The sequence below is a fragment of the Kogia breviceps genome, chromosome 6 (assembly GCF_026419965.1).
Source record: "Kogia breviceps isolate mKogBre1 chromosome 6, mKogBre1 haplotype 1, whole genome shotgun sequence".
Lineage (NCBI taxonomy): Eukaryota > Metazoa > Chordata > Mammalia > Artiodactyla > Physeteridae > Kogia > Kogia breviceps.
The window spans coordinates 115954746-115975505 of record NC_081315.1 but is presented as its reverse complement, the minus strand read 5'-3'; the positions used below and the strand labels follow the sequence as shown (position 1 = coordinate 115975505).

Genomic DNA, 20760 nt, shown 5'->3' with positions numbered 1-20760 from the left:
AGGGAGATGAATTTACTTAGATTTAGCTGAGAGGCAAACCCTTTTAGAAAGAATCAAATAATTTAGTTGTATATACTCTGTGATATCTTCCTTCAAAAAAAAAGTTTAAAAGGAAATACAAGCATGTTTGGCTATGCTTTGGGATCAAGCCTAAAATTTTTTTTTAACATCTTTATTGAAATATAATTGCTTTACACTGTTGTGTTACTTTCTGCTGTATAACAAAGTGAATCAGCTATACGTATACATATATCCCCATATCCCTTCCCTGTTGCGTCTCCCTCCCACCCTCCCTATCCTACCCCTCTAGGTGGTCACAAAGCACCAAGCTGATCTCCCTGTGCTATGCAAGCCTAAAAATTTTTATTGGAGCTTAGTTGTGGGGCTGTGCAACTCTTTAAGAAATACTGACAGAAAACTACAATAACAACAAGTTAAAAGGTTACAATGTATTTGACTCTTCTCTTGGATCCAGCCTAAATAATGCATTAGAACTTCCATATGAGGTAAAACTCCTCATATTCTTCCCTCTTTGTTGGTATAAAATGTTCATAAGAATTGGTCACCAAAAGCCCTTTTAGTTTCCCAGAGACCACCATGGTCTATAGTTCTTACATCTCAAAGATGAAGTAAATTATTTTGGAAATAAAGTAACAATTTTGTTCCAATAGTTTCTCAACTTTTTTGTTGCTATCTTCATCATCATCATTTTAAGGGAATCATTTGGACTGAAGTTTTCCAGAATTATAGGGTGAGAGGTTTTCACTGTGGTGATGATGCAGGTGAATTTAGGGTCAGGAATGAGTTTTTCAATAATCTCATTAAGAGCCAGTGAAGAAAATGAAGGAATTTATCTTCCCTATTGAGGGCATATTTTGTCCTATTTGTGTTTTTTATTCCCTATTTAATAGGGGAAGATGTGACATTGTATTACCTAAATAAACTAAAAACTGCTTTTGAGAAGGAGGCAGTGAAGGGATAGATAAATAATAAAAACAGCCAGATGGGACTTCTCTGGTGGCTCAGTGGTTAAGAATCTGCCTGCCAATGCAGGGGACATGGGTTCGAGCCCTGGTCTGGGAAGATCCCACATGCCGCAGAGCAGCTAGGCCCGTGTGCCATAACTACTGAGCCTGCGCCCTAGAGCCCGCGAGCCACGACTGCTGAGCCCCTGTGCCGCAACTACTGAAGCCCGCACGCCTAGAGCCCGTGCTCTGCAGCAAGAGAAGCCACCGCAGTGAGAAGCCCGCGCACCACAACAAAGACTAGCCCCTGCTTGCCGCAACTGGAGAAAGTCTGAGCGCAGCAACAAAGACCCAACACAGCCAAAAAGTAATAAATTAATTAACAAAAAAAACAAAACAGACAGCTATGTTAAGAGAGAAAGGCCTTTCTTGAGAGAACACCACAAAGGGTCAAGCATGCTGTTTTTGTCTACACTAGAAACATTTTTAAGTCTTCTGATTTCAGAGCCAGGTGTGTTTCTCAAGATTCAAAGGTGAAGGTACCTAAAGGTGCCTTTGGGGTGCTTGAATTTCGGCTAACCTCAGAGTCTCCGTCCTTGCAAGGCAAAGCTGACAGCGAGGTGAGCCGGCTGCAGCAGGCCCTTCCCCGGCCTCGGATTTGACTCCTGTTGCTATACCCACAAGAGTAAGGTCTGGTCAAAACAACACAGGCTGTTGTCGAAGCCTGGGCCTGTTCTTGGCCTGGTTTGTCAGCAGCTGGTCTGTAATCGCAGGTTAGACTTCACTGAGCTATGTTTAAGTGCACAGAAAAGGGTTATTTAAGGGATGCACAAGGAGGTGAGACTAAATATTCTTTAAGGTTCTGTCCCATTCTCATCATTTTCTTACTTGCCTTATTTTCTTATAACTTCGTATTGAAGTATAATATACGTAGGAAGAAGTGCATATTTCATAGGTTTACAAGTAGATGAATTTTTCCCATTTGAACAGTCATAGGACCAGCACCCAGATAGGTAAGAAGCCTCTTACCAGCACCCTAGATGATCTCCTTCCTGTCGTCTCCTGTCATTATCTGCTCTCCCCACAGTGGTCATGACTGTCCTCACTTCTCACATCATAGATCTCATTTGCTTGTTGGATGCTTTGGGAGGCAGACTCTACGAGTGAGAGATCAGCGTTCAGGAAGTGTATCAGGGATGGCTCTTGGGATCAACACTTGTGGAAGCGAAGAGATAGGAAGGGAGCAAGACTGGGCAGGGGGAGAAGTTGAGCTGCAGCTCAGTCTTAGTGGAAGCCTCAGTTGTGACCCCATGTGGAATTTTGGAAAGGCCCTTCAAAGATGCTCTGAGTTGCACAGGAAGGGCATGCCTTTGGGCGCTGCTGCTCTTTTCCACAGAGGCAGTTTCTAAGGAGGGCTGACAGCTGCTGGGTGTTGTGTTGGCAACTCCTAAAGCTGGGAGAATAATCCTTCCTTCCTGGGGGGGACCAGGACGTTGCATCCCAGCATCTAGTCCAGCCTGTCCTAGTGCTTTTCATAACCAAAATTATACAGTGCATATCCTCTTTGGCGTCAGGCTTCTTTCGCTTTACATTATGTTGGTGAAACTCACCCTTACTGTTGTGTGTAGTTAGTTGTAATTGGTCACTCTCAATACTGTGGAATGCCCCATTGTGTGACCGAACCCAGTACTGTTGATGGGCCTTTGTGCAGTTTTCTGTTGTTTGCTATTAAGAATAATGCTGGACGGGCTTCCCTGGTGGCGCAGTGGTTGAGAGTCCGTCTGCCGATGCAGGGGACGCGGGTTCGTGCCCCGGTCCGGGAAGATCCCACGTGCCGCGGAGCGGCTGGGCGCGTGAGCCATGGCCGCTGAGCCTGCGCGTCCGTAAGCCTGTGCTCCGCAACGGGAGAGGCCACAACAGTGAGAGGCCTGGGTTACCGCAAAAAAAAAAAAAAAAAAAAAAAAAAAAAAAAATAGGGCTGTCATGAAGATTTTAGTGCACGACTTTTTGTGGGCATTTATGTTGGTTATATACCTAGGAATGCTAGACAATTTAGGGGTATGCCTTTGTTCACCTTTACTAGATGTTGCTAGTCAATTTTCCAATGTGGGTGTACCATTTTATATTCTCGTCAGCAGTGTATTTCTTCATCTAAACTTGATGAGTGTTTTCATTTTAGCCATTTGGGTCCTCTAGCCCTATTTAACCAAACGTCCTGTAATACTTCTACTATTTCTTAACGAACCTCAAAATTTTTTTCATTCAAACAGTTTCACTGAAGAGGAAATGGAGAAGTAAATTATATACCATGATTGAGAATATAAGAAGAGCCTATTTTTATTGAGCTCTTACTGTATCTGCCAGGCAATGCTCCAAGTGCTTTACATGTGTTAGCTAACTTCATCCTTAGAAGGACACCAAGAGAATAGGCACTATTATTATTCTTCTCACTTCAGAGATGAGGAAGCAGAGGTAGAGGGGTTAAATAACCTGTGCAGGATGACACAGTGGTGTCGAGATAGTTTGGCTCCAGAGCCAGGTACTATAACTGCCACAGAATATTTTTTATCTTATCATATAATATTAAAATATGTGGCTGCAGATTTTTGGAAAACAGACTGGAAATAAATTCTTTTTTTTTTTTTTTTTTTTTTTTTTTTGGTGGTACGCGGGCCTCTCACCGCTGTGGCCTCTCTCCCATTGCGGAGCACAGGCTCCGGATGCGCAGGCTCAGCGGCCTTGGCTCACGGGCCCAGCCGCTCCGCGGCATGTGGGATCTTCCCGGACCGGGGCACGAACCCGCGTCCCCTGCATCGGCAGGCGGACTCTCAACCACTGCGCCACCAGGGAAGCCCTGGAAATAAATTCTTAAAAGATCCTGTAGGAGTTCCAGAACAGTGAATTAGGATGGCCTTGGCTGACACTCATTAGAGGTGGAATCTCTAGTACAGGGCCTTTCAAACATATTTTTTGTTTATCATAGCCTAGAATTGTGGGTTGTGATCTTTGTTTAGTCTGTATTCATCCTCACAACAGCTCAGTGAGATAGGTTTTATTTCAATTTTATAGCTGAGGTTACTGAAGCTCAGAGAGAGCAAGTAACATAACTTTGGTCTGTCCAAGAAGACCAGAGCTGGATGGTAGTTAAAGCAATAAAAAACAGATTTTCATTCAGAAACTATTGCAGCAGGGGAAAAGAGACCTCGGCAGAGACCTGCGCTCAGTTGAATACATCGTGGTCAAGTGGGGATTTATAGCCAAGGAGCAGAATGGGAGTCGGTGGATGGAAAATTACTAAGAGGAAACAGAAACAATGGGCATGGGGTGATTCTAGTTAAACAGACCTAGCAGGATCCTTGCGGAAGGCAGGACAGCCTCATCAGATATCACTTGGGGGGTGGTGGGGTTGAAGAATTTGATCAGATATCGAGGATGGAGGGTTTCAAGACTGACTTAGGTTTTTGCTGCATCTGGGTGGTTAGAGGCCCTACAAGGATGGACACTGAAGGTCGAGGCATAAGGGCTTGGAGGAACCTGACCAGAGTTAGGTCAGGGAGAGAGTCTTGGTCAGATCTTACAGCCAGCAAGACACAGAGCTGGAACTGAAACTCAAGCCTTTCTGACTCCAAGGCCCGTGTGTTCTTTGCACAAGGCTCCTTGCTGCCTGGAAGCCTCAAAGGGGCCTTAGCAGTCGGTGGGAGGGCAAAGAAGTTAAGGATCCCCTGAGCCTACACAGAGCTCCCAGGTTTCCTAGAAGGGTATAAAGGTGTGTTAGAGTAGTTTCTGTCTGTAGATCTCTGTTTGGAGTGTCAGTTACATGCTAAGAGGTGTAGCTCTTCTCGGGAAGCACCGCATCTGGTGCCTGAGCAAAGGCCATTTTTCACTTCTGAACTTTTATAGAACAAACTTTAGAAATTCTGATAAGCGTCCTCATATTTTAAACCATTAAATATATTAATGTTTATGAACTGGCAGGATTTAAACTGTTAGATTGAGTGGCTTTTGAAAACTATCCATTTCTTTTTCTCAAGTGCCTCACTTGTGTGTTTGACTTATTTGGCTTATTCACAGCCTCAAGTGAAGAATTTTTTTATAGTTCAAAAAAAAAGAAAAAAAAAACCAAAACACAACACTAATTTTGTAGCTTCTCCAGTGACATCAGGAAAAAGTCTGCCAGTAATGCTCGTTTGACAACTAATAATAATAAAATAAAAAACAATGACTCTTCCTTTAATCATTTTCTGTAGGTCATTTAGAAGGCATTGGTACTGGATTTGCTTCCGCAGCACAAATGCTTCTCAGAACAATGAGCAGCTGTTAGTCTGTTTGGTTATCAACAGGATGTCCCTGATTTTTCAGTCTGTAAAGATTTAACGGCTTGATTCCTAAATTCCGTTTTAGGAATTGGGTAGGTGGGGTGCAGGGCAGCATGTGGTGGGAGAGCTACTTTTCTTATGCTAAAAATGTGTCGTATATGTCCTTTTTTTTTTTTTGAGGCATTAATCCACTATGTAGAAAATTGTCCCATCTCACTAAATGCTAAATCCATTTCTGTAAAGGACAAGTAATACTTTTTAAGACATGTTACGTGAAAGTGCTGAAAGTAAGATGTATCTTGGAATGTGGATATGTACAAGTAATAAGTTCTGTTTTGGACTTAAGGCATTTGAGTGAAAATTACGAGCTGAATTTTGGAGAAAATGCATTGTTAGAAGCTAGGATTTTTCTCGGCCATGAAAGTTATCCGTGCACTTGGTAAATGACTCCTTAATAGCAACTGATTGTGTTTAAGTGAGCAGATGCCCTTAAACAGCTACAGTAGGAATATATTGCCACATGATGCCAGTATATTTAATTAGTTCTTGCTTTACACCAGTATTTGGAGTAGTAAATAGGATGTCTGTTAGGGTATAAACCCTGTTCTTCCCCTTAAACACTTCCAAGAGCTTTAACAACCTGAAAGGGACACTCTTAGGGTCTGAGCCTAATTATAGGAGCTGTAAACTCCCAAGTTTTAACCTTTGACTCTCTTTGAGGTCTTTGATAATTTTGTCTTCTGCTTATTTATTTTACTGATGTATCTGGAATAGTGTAACACAGATTCACAGTCTCTTATCCAAAATACTTGGGGTCATGTATTACTATTTAATTCTCCTGATGGTTCTGAGACATAAAACACATTAATATTTCTGTAGCAAAGTGAATGACTTTCCACATTAATTGGGATCAGCAAAGGCCATAGATAACTTCATGTCAGTTTTGATCAGGTTCTGCTAAGTTAGTTAAAAAACTGGGTTTTTGGATTTCAGATGGATGTGTTAAGTAGTCTTCTTATGGAAACCACTTGGTAGTATGTACCTGTATCAAATCATCATGTTGTATACTTTACACTTACATAATGTTGTATGTCAATTATATCTCAACAAAGCTGGAAAAAAATTGAACTTCAGATTTTTTGGTAAGCAGTTGTGGATCTTTATCACAAAAATATTTAGAGTCTGTTGATTTATATAAAAAATAATTTGGGGACTCCTATAGTCTGCTTTATATACTTTTAGCTTATATGTGTCTTAAGAACTGAAATTTACTAATTTAATTCAGAAACATTAGATTTTACAGGTGTTTTAGGATGCTTTTCCTGGGGGAGTGGGAAACCCTGTTTTTCTCCTGACTTTTCTGGAAATTTCCAACTCAGAATCTCTTTGTGCCTCTTTCTTACTCAAGCAGCATCAAGTTCAGATATTGTTTTAGTTTGGCTTTTCACTTTTTTTCTGCAATTGTAATCTATGCTGTTTCTTCCTTAAATGTAGTACTAACTTGTGTTTCCTCTCCTGCTCTGATGTCCTGTGTTGTAGGGCGTGACACAGTGTAAGTAGCTCAGTAAGAGTAGGTATGCATGGACCTTGGGGTCAGAAAGACCCAGTTCAAATATTCCGTCTCTTAGATGTTCGTTTTGCAGCTTTGAATGTGTTATTGAAAGTTTTCTCATTTGTGAAACAGAAATATTATCTTACTGATTTGCTCTAAACATTAAATGAGGTGTTTATAAAACACTTTGTTTTCATATTAGGAAGACTGGTACCTATTTGTTTCTTCTCTCACCCCTGTAAAGGATATCATGAAACGTTTTCCAATGACATGGTTGCCTTCCTTTGCTTCCTTAATAATCAGTGAGGGGGTGGAGAGACAGAAGATTATCAAGGACTTTTGGCTTTTTTTAAAATTTATTTTGTTTATTTTTGGCTGCGTTGGGTCTTCGTTGCTTCGCATGGGCTTTCTCTAGTTCCAGCGAGCGAGGGCTACTCTTCATTGCAGTGCACAGGCTTCTCATTGCTGTGGCTTCTCTTGTTGCAGAGCACGGGCTCTAGGCACACGGGCTTCAGTAGTTGTGGCACATGGGCTCAGTAGTTGTGGCTCGATGGCTCTAGAGCACAGGCTCAGTAGTGGTGGCGCACAGGTTTAGTTGCTCCAGGGCATGTGGGATCTTCCCAGACCAGGGCTCGAACATGTGTCCCCTGCGTTGGTAGGCGGACTCTCAACCACTGCACAACCAGGGAAGCCCCTTGGCTTTTATCAAAAGCAAATTTTGTGGTCCCTGTGCTTGGGAGGCAGGAAGAGGGAGGAGGATACTGGATTTGCTCTCTATCCCCTGACCCTCTTCATACCTTCTGGGGGCCTGGGCTCAGCCAGGGCAAGGTAATTTACAAGAATAAAATTAGTTTGGTTGCTGATGGTTCTGAACAAATACTTCTCTTACATTTAAATTGTGTTATTTTGAATCCTGAGACAGCTGAGGTTTATCCTTGAAGATAAAGGAAATCTTTGGGAAAGTCTGTATTTTGTGAGGAATCAGGCCTCAGATTCCTGGTGTGCAGACTGAAGGATTTGGATTCCACAATCTAAATTCCCTTTCAACTCTTAAAATTGTCTGATGGGGGTAATTATAAGATGTGTCTAATTCTCTCCTACAAGCTGGAGAATGGAATGTCTAAGTAGATTTCATAATTTTTTTTTTTTTGCGGTACGCAGGCCTCTCACTGTTGTGGCCTCTCCCGTTGCGGAGCACAGGCTCCGGACGCGCAGGCTCAGCGGCCATGGCTCACGGGCCCAGCCGCTCCGCAGCATGTGGGATCTTCCCAGACCGGGGCACGAACCCATGTCCCCTGCATCGGCAGGCGGACTCCCAACCACTGCGCCACCAGGGAAGCCCAGATTTCATAATTTTTGCATTGCAAATCAGAAATGTGACTCTCATGACGACTGAATACTGTTCAGTGCCTGTACAGAGTGATGGAAATTCTAGAAGCATTTAGAATACTTAGTTGTACAAAGATTGAAAGTCATAAGTATCCAGAATCTACATGATGGGAAGGATGAACCTTGTCTTTCATTTGCCTCTCTCCACTTTCCCAGTCAACTTGAAGAGTTTAAAATGGTTCCTACCATTGAGAAATCAAGAGGCAGACCATTAAGATTTGGGAGTTTCAAGAAAATAGGTTAATACTAAAGTGATGTGATAATGTACAACCAAGTATTTTAATGTGAAATTCATGAGATGAATGAAGATATAGATTTTTTTTACCCAACAAAAATAGATAATTGATTTGACTTTCTAAAGAATTTTCATACATTAAAACAAGTACATTTTTGATGATTTAGAAAAAACAAATTTGCACATTTCCAAAAAAAAAGTCCCTGTGCCTGAAGTTCTTTCATAAACCAGTTGAGTATATGAGTTTGGCTTTATGGAATGTTGACTTTAATAAAATTCATTACACTTGAAGAAAATTATGATATGAAATGTATAAAGAAATAGGTTAAGTGGGGACTTAAATAACTGTTCTATTTATTGTCTTCAGTATTTTTAATTAAACAAAATTGAAAATATTACATACTTAACCAGGCTTCTAGGACAGTGGAATTTCTCCATTGTGGGGTACGAAGAAGATGGTGTAGTACTTGTGGTGTCGTATGTAAGTGTATAGTCCAGTTTTATAATTTTATAATGTAATATTTTAAATTTGATAAGTAATTTGTTTATTGTTCTCTCAGAAACTACTGAAAATAAAATTTACCAAAATCTTTGCTATGTTTGGGAGTAGAGAGGTAAATGATAGGTACTATTTTCTAATGGAGTCAGGGAGCAAATGAGACTTTTATGTTTATAGAAAGGGGTGTGAATTAAAAATGGGGAAGAGACACACTCCAAGGTAATAAGCCATATTGGGATGATTCAGGAACAATTCTAATTCTAAAGAATTTACATTATAAATATTATGTGTATGGAGATGGATAATTTAGGTTTCTATATATCAATGATTTTTGGTTTGTTAGTCGCACAATATCTTTTTTTAAAAGAATATTTATTTTTCAAAGGATTAATATCCAAAATTTATAAGTAACTCATGCAGCTCAATAACAAAAAAACAAACAACTCAATCCAAAAATGGGCAGAAGAACTAAATAGACATTTCTCCAAAGAAGATATACAGATTGCCAACAAACACATGAAAGAATGCTCAACATCATTAATCATTAGAGAAAGGCAAATCAAAACTACAATGAGATATCATCTCCCACTGGTCAGACTGGCCATCATCAAAAACTCTAGAAACAATAAATGCTGGAGAGGGTGTGGAGAAAAGGGAACCCTCTTGCACTGCTGGTGGGAATGTAAATTGATACAGCCACTATGGAGAACAGTATGGAGGTTCCTTAAAAAACTACAAATAGAACTACCATACGACCCAGCAATCCCACTACTGGGCATATACCCTGAGAAAACCATAATTCAAAAAGAGTCATGTACCAAAATGTTTATTGCAGCTCTATTTATGATAGCCAGGACATGGAAGCAACCTAAGTGTCCATCAACAGATGAATGGATAAAGAAGATGTGGCACATACATACAATGGTATATTACTCCACCATAAAAAGAAATGAAACTGAGTTATTTGTAATGAGGTGGATAGACCTGGAGTCTGTCATACAGAGTGAAGTAAGTCAGAAGGAGAAAAACAAATACCTATGCTAACACATATATATGGAATCTAAGGAAAAAAAATGTCACGAAGAGATTAGTGGTAGGATGGGAATAAAACACAGACCTACTAGAGCATGGACTTGAGGATATGGGGAGGGGGAAGGGTGGGCTGTGACGAAGTGAGAGAGTGGCAGGGACATATACACACTACCAAATGTAAATTAGATAGCTAGTGGGAAGCTGCCCCATAGCACAGGGAGATCACATCTGTGCTTTGTGACCACCTAGAGGGGTGGGATAGGGAGGGTGGGAAGGAGGGTGACGCAAGAGGGAAGAGATATGGAAACATATGTATATGTATAACTGATTCACTTTGTTGTAAAGGAGAAACTAACACACTACTGTAAAACAGTTATACTCAAATAAAGATGTTAAAAAAAAGATAAGGTCATGATCAAAATAATGATTGACGGATATAAAAAAAGAATATTTATTTTTAATTAATTAATTAATTTTATTTATTTATTTTTGGCTGCGTTGGGTCTTCGTCTCTGTGTGCAGGCTTTTCTCTAGTTGCAGTGAGTGGGGGCTACTCTCCATTGCGGTGCACGGGCTTCTCATTGCAGTGGCTTCTCTTGTTGTGGAGCACGGGCTCTAGGCACGTGGGCATCAGTAGTTGTGGCACATGGGCTCAGTAGTTGTGGCTCGCAGGCTCTAGAGTGCAGGCTCAGTAGTTGTGGTGCACAGGCTTAGTTGTTCTGCGACATGTGGGATCTTCCTGGACCAGGGCTTGAACCCGTGTTCCCTGCACTGGCAGGCGGATTCTTAACCACTGTGCCACCAGGGAAGTCCTGCACAATATCTTAATCTATGATGGCTGGCAGGGAGAAGCCATTATAGGATTTGCATACATCAGTCTCATTTCTTTAAGAGTTGATTATAATTTGAATCATGAACTACTCCCCTATTAGCACTACTGGGTAGCAGAACTTAATTCTTTCTTGTATTACATTGTGGAAGTTAAGTAAAGAGTCAAGTAAACATTAGCTGCAAAAATGTATTTGGGGAGGAAGTTCTGAAACAAATATTGATTTCTATGACTTATTCTGAGTAGTCATTATTCTGGCATCCATTTTATTTTATTTTACTATAGTTGATTTACAATATTGGGTTAATTTCAGGTGTTCAGCTTCAGATTCTTTTCCATTATAGGTTATTACAAGATATTGACTATAGTTCCCTGTGCTATGCCGTAAATCCTTGTTGTTTATTTTATACATAATCATGTGTATCTGTTAATCCCATATGGTACTTCTGATTTATCCCTCCCCCTCCCTTTTCTCCTTTGGTAACCATAAGTTTATTTTCTGTGTCTGTGAGTCTGTTTCTGTTTTGTAAATAAGTTTATTTGTATCATTTTTTTAGGTTCCACATATAAGTGATATATAATATTTGTCTTTCTCTGACTTTACTTAGTATGATAATCTCTAAGTCCATCCATGTTGCTACAAATGGCAGTATTTCATTTTTTTTGTCACTGAGTAATATTCCATTGTTTAAATATACCTGTTGAGCTGAGAAGGCAGAGATTGGATTTTAGGGCTGCTGGAGCAGCTGAGACTTGCAGTATAGAGCTAAGGCAGCAGAAGACTGTGAGGGTGTTCCCCATGGTTCCTTGGACTGCATTCGTGCAGGGCAAGACTCTGAGGCCTGGTAGAGAGTGGCTGCAATAAGTTTGAGAGTGGATTGAAGATACCAGCGGTTATTCATTGTTGGAAGATGACATTCCAGCTCAGCTAGAGTGGAGAAACCTTGCTAACACCATTGGCATTCAACTAAGACATCAGAAACACATGCTTTAGGAACAAAGACCACACCCTAGAGAAACAGTGTATCAATTTGGGTACAGTCAGGAGGTTGGAGATCACACAGAATTGGACAGGAGAAGTTTAAAGAATTGTTAAGCTTTAATAGAGAAATAACTATAAAAATGCAGAGTGAACTCTAAAGGGTATCCTGGGGCTGAGGGAGAGTTACCAAAGGAAAGATAGATACATTTGGAAAAGGGATCCTCTCCCCAAAGCTGGGCTTCAGATCTTATTGGAAAAGGTATGGTTTCATCCCACTGGATGGTGAAGTTCAGTGGATTGCCTGGACCGCACTGGTTCACAGATGCCACATAGCAGGAAACAACCCTCTGGTTCACAGGCTAGCTGGGGCTAATAGACTGGGGCTCAGTGGGGGTCAGGGCGTTGGGAGCTGGCTTGCTGCCAGATTGGTGCACAGTGTGATTCCCATGTTGGAATTAATGCAGGAAACAACCCTCTGAGGCACAGATGAGCACAGGGGGTGAGTGAGTGAGCAGAGGAGTGAGGGAGCTGCTGGTGGTAGGCTTGGAGTGCACTGGTGTTTGCATAAGGAGGACTGCAGCAAGGTGGTCACTGGACTCAGGCTAGGGCTTTGAGGTTGTTGAAGGATTGTGCACTTTTGAGTTTGCTGCTGGACCAGACTGCCACCAGCTATCCCCATACTCAGGTACCACTACACACCCTTCCTTCTACAATGTCCCTCTACTGATAAAACTTAACATTTTGCTCTCTGTGAAGGGGAAATGCTTAGTTTTCAGTCTGTTATCTCAGAGCAAATACTGATGGTGAATTTGGAGTTGAAAGGGCAGTGGGTTAATAATTGGCCAAAAAAGCTAGACTGGACCTGCCCAACAAGGTTTAAAACTGAGTCTCAAAAAGATAAGGAGAGGTGCCAGTAAATTACCTGCCTGCTAGAATCAGGCTCTTAACATTCTAAAGGAAGAAAGCACCATTCAGACTCCTTAAAACAAGTCATTCACGAGTCCAGCATACAGCAACAAATTATTGGAAATAAGCAAGAAAGTGTGATTTGTAATCCAGAATAAAAACTGTCACTAGAAACGTACCTTGAGGTGATGCTGATGGTGGAATTAACAAATAAGCTTCTTAAAGAAAAATGTAGTCTTATGGATGGGGAATCTCAGAAAAGTGGAAACTATAAAAAAAATTAAATGGAAATTCAAGGACTATAAAAGTATAGTATCTGAAATAGAAACATTTATTGGTTGAACTTAAAAGCAGACTAGAGTTGGCAGAAGAAAAAGGTCAGTGGGTTTTTGAAAACTCAATAGAAATTATTTGAAAAAAAAGAAAATAAATGGGAGAAAACAAGCAGAGCCTCAAGTAACTTGTGGGCAATGTCAAGCCATCCAACATATGTATGATTGGAGTTCTGAAAAGAGAGAGAGAGAGAGAGAGAGAATGTGGCAGAAAAAGTTTTTTTAAAAAATAGTGGTTGAACATTTTCCAAAATTGGTGAAAAACATCAGCCTACAAATTCAAAAAGCCCAGTAAATACAAGAAAGGATAAATTCAAAGAAAACCACAATTAAGCACATAGTAGCCAATCTGCTGAAAATTTATGATAAAGAGAGGAACCTTAAAAGTAGAGGGATGGGGAGGGGGAGAGGGAGGGGGAACAATAGGGAAATAGTAGGAATGATGGTTGACTTCTCAAGAGCATTATGAACTAGAAGCAGTGGAGTAACATTTTCAAGCGAGAAAAAAAGTAAAAACAAGTCTGTAATCTAGAATTCTGTATTCAAGCAAAAATAAAGATGAAGTAAAGACATTTCAGATAAATGAAAGTTGAGAATTTTATTAGGGAGGAAAAGTTTTTCAGAACCCTCCAGCAGACTTCCCAAGAGATTCTGTTATTTGCTTAGATGCCCATGCTCTAGGGCTGTACGTCAGGGGAGGCTGAGAAAGCAAGGACCTGACATTTTCATCATTTAGGGTGCCGTTTCTGTCATCAAGGAATAGGGAGATCAGGGCAAAGAGAAATCAGACTGCAACTAGCAGTCTTTGCCACCTGTGAATTAAATTACTTTTATAATCAGAAAAAAAAAATGACGAAGCTATTTGTTATTTGCTGCACAGATGCAAGTAAAGCCAAAAATAAGTCATTTGTTGTTCAGTTGGCCATTTACAGATTCACCTTATGTTCCTTCTTCACTATACATTCAGTTTACCGATAATGATGCTAGCTAGCCACTGGGCATGAAAAGATAAATAATACATCTTGATCTTAGTCTGCTGGGTAGATAGATAGCTCTTACTGATTTGTAGCAGCCGTCTTCTGGGAGGTATGTCATCTTTAGAGAGTGAATGAATTTTCTTTAGAAACAGTGGTTAGGAAGCAATTAATTCAACTGTGATTGTCAGAAAATACTTTACAGAATAATACTAACAGCAGCAATATTTGTGACTGTCCTTTATTGAGGGCCAGGTAGTGTCCTGAATATTTTCAAAACTCCCAACAATCTTATGCGTTAAGTATTATCATTCTCATTTTTATAAACTGGGAGACTGAGGCTTATATAAGGAAGTTGCCTAAGGGCATTCCATCACTAAGGGGCAAAGCTAGGATTCAAATCTAGGACAACCTGACTCTAAATAAAGCCTGTATTCTTAACCAGACACTGATGGCTGTGGGCTGACTTGCATTCTCTGGATTAAAACATATTACCTGTTCAGTAGGTTGTAACTTGACTCACACTAGGCATTCTTGGAAGTGTGATTTGCCTATTCATGGCTGTCAAAATTTAAAAAGTGGTCTCATAAGGGAACCATTCACTAAAATATATATTGAAATCATTCAGGTCACCTGCAGGAGAATGCTGACTCCATGTCTGTTGTGTTTACATTTAATTTACTCATATAACTTCTAAACGAAGTCAGAGAAGCAGTTTAAATTTCTGGCAATTTTACAGGACAGAATTAGCACTGGCCCCTGTCACCAAAATGCTTTTGAAAAATATTCCTAGTTTAATGACCATTTGGCACTTGAATGATTTAAGCATCCAGACATAAATATTTAATGAGAAAAGTAAGTTCACCTAAATTCAGAAAACTTAGACTGCCCTTTTAATTTAACTCTGTAAGCAGTAGCTATTTTTCATGAGGCAGAAAAGATTTTCCATTTAAGTGGAGTTGCAGAGTAGTTAATTGATGATTTGGTTCTGACTGACCCCTTGATAAAAATTCTGAGTGCGGGCTTCCCTGCTGGCACAGTGGTTGAGAGTCTGCCTGCCGATGCAGGGGACGCGGGTTCGTGCCCTGGTCTGGGAGGATCCCACATGCAGCGGAGCGGCTGGGCCCGTGAGCCATGGCTGCTGAGCCTGCGCGTCCGGAGCTTGTGCTCCGCAACGGGAGAGGCCACAACAGGGAGAGGCCCGCGTACCACACACACACACACACAAAATTCTGAGCAAAGGTCTTCTGTGGGTCTACTGTAGAGGGGCAGAGGGGAATGAGCCAAAAATTCATGAAGAGCTGAATCTGGGATGGGTGGGCGTATGGGGAACAAAGCATCATGCTTTGCCATGTTGTTCATACAGAACGGTTGCAGCTCAATGCAAGCAGAAGTAATGCTGTAATAGGAAAAGAGGTAGTTTATTATAGGGCCTTAGGGTCCTTTCTATTTATTTGGCTTATGGGGAAAGGAAACTAGGATAGTGCTCTGGAGGCTTTTTAATAATGGTCTGTGTTTGGAAGTGGCACACATCACTTTGGCTCTCATTCCTTCCGCCAGAACTCAGCCATATGGCCACACTGCAAGGAAGACTGAGAATTGTATTAAACTGTGTGTTCAGGAAGAAGAAGGGTGGCACAAGGTACATAGAAACACAGGTATATGGAAAACTAAGCAAGTGGAAGAAAATCAAGACAATTATTAACTCTAGGAAAAACAAGCAGTTGTATAAGGAGAGGAATAAAATAAAGATGATAACAGCTAACATTTATTGTGTACTTACTCGATACCAGGTACTATTCTAAGTCCTCACATGTTTCATGTGTTAATTTTCTTAAAAATTGAATGAGATAAATACTATTGTAATTCCCATTTTACAGATAAATGTTTATTTCACCAAAGTATTGGTATCACTGTATTTCTTGGATAAATTGGATAGGGAATGAGGATAGTGGAGTAAGAGCCAAATATCTTCTTATTCTCTTTTAAAAAAAAAAAAAATATATATATATATATATATATATATATTTATTTATTTATTTATGGCTACGTGGGGTCTTCATTGCTGCCCGCGGTCTTTCTCTAGTTGCAGCATGCAGGGGCTGCTCTTCATTGCGGTGCGTGTGCTTCTCATTGCGGTGGCTTCTCTTGTTGCGGAGAAGAGGCTCTAGGTATGCTGGCCTCAGTTGTTGTGGCTTGTGGGCTCTAGAGCACAGGCCTCAGTAGTTGTGACGCACGGACTTAGTTGCTCCATGGCATGTGGGATCTTCCCGGACCAGGGCTCGAACCCATGTCGCCTGCATTGGCAGGCTGATTCTTAACCACTGCACCACCAGGGAAGTCCCATATTTTCTTTTATAGTAGGAAATATAAGTAATGTGGAAATAATGGCTGTTACAGTTGATCCTTGAACAACACAAATTTGAACTGTGCGGGTCCACTGATACGCAGGTACTTTTCAGTAAATACCTACGGTACTACATAGTTTGTGGTTGATTGAATCCATGGATGCAGAACCTTGGGTGCAGAGGGCTGACTGTGAGACTTGAGCATCCACAGATATCGAGGATGACAGTATATAATATCTAAAATTAAAGTCACGATGCAACAGTGTACACATGCTGCTTAGAAATACAGAGGTAAGGACTTCCCTGGTGGTCCAGTGGTTAAGACTCCACACTCTCAAGGCATGGGGCCTGGGTTCAATCCCTGGTCAGGGAACTAGAGCCTGCATGCCCCAACTGAAGATCCCGTGTGCCGCAGCTAAGACCCAGTGTACCCAAATAAATAAATAAATATTTAAAAGAAAAAAGAAATACAGAGGTAAATATCTGTAGAAACAACTAAAAAAGTTGAAACTCCTCAGGGTGACCAATTCAAGTGTAGGGTATGGGATTGCCCCTGTGCTCTTGCACTTTCTGAAGTATGTTGATAAAAATAAAGTACTTGGTATAAGAGCAACTATCAAGAGAGAGAAAATGAAAGTGATGTGTAGTGGTCATCTTTTATACCTCTTTTCACACAGAACCGAGATGGTTTTGTAAATCACTAAATAATGGAGCCATACACGGACAGGGAGCTAAGACCAAGTTTGTAGACCTGGGTTTGTCTTACACTCTATTGGCTGAGTCACTTAACCTTTGAGGGTTTACTTCCTTCGAGTTTGAATGAGAATGATGGTCTCTTAGTTACTTTAACTTCTAAAGTTCTGTAGTTCTAGGTGTTAGACTAACTAATTTTTGTCTTTAAACAGTATTAATGTGAAAGTCTGGGCTACAGAGCTAGCTTTGGATGCAGCATGGCTATTTAGTCACAACCAACACCTTGTTTTATTCTTACCTAGTATCTTAGGTAGTAATCATTTAGGTGACAGGATTTTCTCAGTACCGGTTTATGTAAATATTCATATAATTTAAATAATTTTCATCCAATGTTTTTTATACTATTAAAGTTTTTTATACTATTTCATCCAATGTTTTTTATACTATTAAAGTATAACACAGAGAAAAGCGCATACATCACAGTGTGCACACAGCTCAGTGAACTCTTACCGTGAGCATACTCTGATTACCAGCACCCAGATTGGATCCTGGGTCAAGAAACACCATTACCCCGGACTCCTAGAACTAACATCCAAGTGGATAAGGTACAAGCTTTTATTTCCAAGGTTGGTCAAAGTATTCAAACTTTCAGTTATAAGATGAGTAAGTTCTGAGGATCTCTTGTACAGCATGGTGTCTGTGGTTAATAATACTGCATTGCATACTTGAGATTTGCTAAGAGAGTAGATCTTAAGTGCTCTCACCATAGGCACAGAAAGGTAACTGCGTTGTAATGAATGTGTTCATTAACTTGATTGTGGTATTTCACAGTGTATATGTATATCAAATCATTGCCTTGTAGGCTTTAAATATAAACAGGTTTGTTTGTCAATTATACTAAATAAAGCTGCGGAGGAAAAAAAGAACATTATCGTTAGCCCAGAAGCCCCTTTCAGTTGCCTCTCTCAGAGGATCAACCACTAGCCTGATTTCTAACCAACATATTAGATTTTGAACTATATATAAAATGACATCTAGTAGTTGTATCAAATCCTACACATAGACACAGATGTACATTCACATATCTCTTACCAGGAAAACAAATATATAGATACATATACATAAACATCCATACCGTATATACTTTTAGAGTTTTTGGAAGGCGAGGGGTTGCCAGCTTTGTTTCTGGCTTCCCAAAGTGAACGTTTTAATCTGTTGAGATTTCCTGCTGATACTGACTGTATAAGAAGTCTATGCATTCATTATCCACTTACTACTTCTAAGTGCTGGTCATAAAATCATGGTTATCTAATAGGAACATTTTTGTTCTAGGTCCAGTGGCATTGCAGAGCACGGATGGTTGCAGGAGCCAATTTTTACATTGTTGGACGAGACCCCGCTGGCATGCCTCATCCAGAAACAGGGGAGGGTCTGTATGAGCCAACTCATGGCGCCAAAGTGCTGACCATGGCCCCTGGCCTAATCACCTTGGAAATAGTTCCCTTTCGAGTTGCGGCTTATAACAAGAAAAAGAAGCAGATGGACTACTATGACGCCGAGCAGTAAGCTTTACATTCTCTGCACGAATCTGTGAGGCACTTGGTGCTCTAAGCTGCCCCGAGGGCTTTAACGTATGGTCTCATCTTTACTGTAACTTATCAGTGACAAGCTTTGTTGTACCCATTTCCGAGAAAGGCAAACCAGGGGAACGAATTTCTCAATATTTCAGAGGTTAGAAGTAGAAATAAAACTTGAATCTGGTTTCATGGTTCATGATCTCAGGAATTTTGTTGTGAAGGGTTTAAGGGCAGTAATGACATTTCCGTCTGCCATATTACGGAGCATATAGAAGTGCCTAGGACTTAGTACCAAGGCCTAGTGACGATTTTGCTGGTAAGCCCAGGGGATCTATATAATGAGAGTGAGTTTAACTAATGTTTGTGCAATCGTTGTGTGCCAGGCACTGTCATAATTGCTTTACAGGTATTGATACCTGTAATTAATACCCCGTAATAATCCTGTGAAGTAGGTGCAATTATTATCCCCATTTTGTAGGTTGGTAGTGAGCTGAGGGCTACAGAGTTCAAATAACTTGTACAAGGTCACAGAGCCAGTAGATGGCAGCTCAGCACTTGAACTCAAGCAGTATGGCTCCAGAGCCTATGATCTGGACCACTAAGAGTGCAACTTCTTTCTTCAAAGATCTTAGAAGGAGCAAAAAAATAACAACCTTTTAATACAAATTATTGGTAGTATTGAGCATGCATCTATCTTCCTTTGACTGACAAACTTTTATTGCTATCTATAGATAATATCAGTACGGACATACCTCAGAGATACTGTGGGTTCGGTTTCAGACCACTGTAATTAAAGCAAGTATCTCAATCAAGCAAGTCAGACAAATATATTTATTTCCTAGTACATATACAAGTTGTGTTTACACTATACTGTAGTATATTGAGTACACAATAGCTGTATTTCTTAAAAAAACAATTTACATACCTCAATTAAAAAATACTTTATTGGGCTTCCCTGGTGGCGCAGTGGTTGAGAATCCGCCTGCCGATGCAGGAGACACGGGTTCGTGCCCTGGTCCGGGAAGATCCCACATGCCGCGGAGCAACTAAGCCCGTGAGCCATGGCCGCTGGGCCTGCGCATCCGGAGCCTGTGCTCCGCAACGGGAGAGGCCACAACAGTGAGAGGCCCGCAAAAAAAAAAAAAAAAAAAAAAAATACTTTATTGCTAAAAAATAAAGTATTATCTGAGCCTTCAGCGAGTTGTAATGTTTTTGCTGGTGGAGCGTCTTGCTTAGGTGTTGAGGGCTGCTGACTGATCGGATGGTGGTTGCTGAAGTGTGGGGGGCTGTGAACAACAGTGAACAACAACAACAACAACAGAACAACAGTGAAGGTTGCTGCATTGATTGGCTCTTCCTTCCACAAATGGTCTCTCGATTAGCGCACAATGCAGCTTAATAGCATTTGACCACAGGAGAGCTTCTTTCAAAATTGGAGTCAGTCCTCTCAAACCCTGCCGCTGCTTTTTATCAACTAAAGTTTATGTAATATTCTAAATTCTTTGTTGTCATTTAAAAATCTGTACAGCATCTTACTGGGAGTAGATTCCATCTCAGGAGACCACTTTCTTTGCTCGTCCGTTAGAAGCAACTCTTCATCTGGTTAAGTTTTATTGTGAGATTGCAGCAATTCAGTCACATCTTCAGGCTCCACTTCTAACTCTAGTTCTCTTGCTATTTCTACCACATCTGCAGTTTTTTCCTCCACTGAAGCCTTGAACCCCTCCGGTCATCCATGCCTGTTGGAATCAGCTTCTTCCAAACTCCTATGAATGTTGGTATTTTGACCTCTTCCCAGGAATCACAAATGTTCTTAATGGCATCTAGACTGACGAATGCTTTTTTTTTTTTTTTTTTTTTTTTTTTTTGCGGTATGCGGGCCTCTCACTGTTGTGGCCTCTGCCGTTGCGGAGCACAGGCTCCGGACGCGCAGGCCTAGCGGCCATGGCTCACGGGCTTAGTTTCTCCGCGGCATGTGGGATCTTCCCGGACCAGGGCACGAACCCGTGTCTCCTGCATCGGCAGGCGGATTCTCAACCACTGCGCCACCAGGGAAGCCCACGAATGCTTTTTAGAAGGTTTTCAGTTGACTTTGCCCATGTCCCTCAGAGGAATCACTATCTATGGCAGC

General features: G+C 40.8%; 1 protein-coding gene across 2 annotated transcripts in view; it reads left to right on the top strand.

The window, feature by feature from the left end:
* PAPSS1 (3'-phosphoadenosine 5'-phosphosulfate synthase 1) overlaps nt 1–20760 on the top strand; it is a 113048-nt gene that overhangs the window by 77717 nt on the left and 14571 nt on the right. For both annotated transcript variants that reach the window (XM_059067669.2, XM_059067672.2), the window contains exon 11: nt 18385–18614. In XM_059067669.2, the coding sequence (XP_058923652.1) occupies nt 18385–18614 (230 nt within the window). The remainder of the gene's footprint in view (nt 1–18384; nt 18615–20760) is intronic.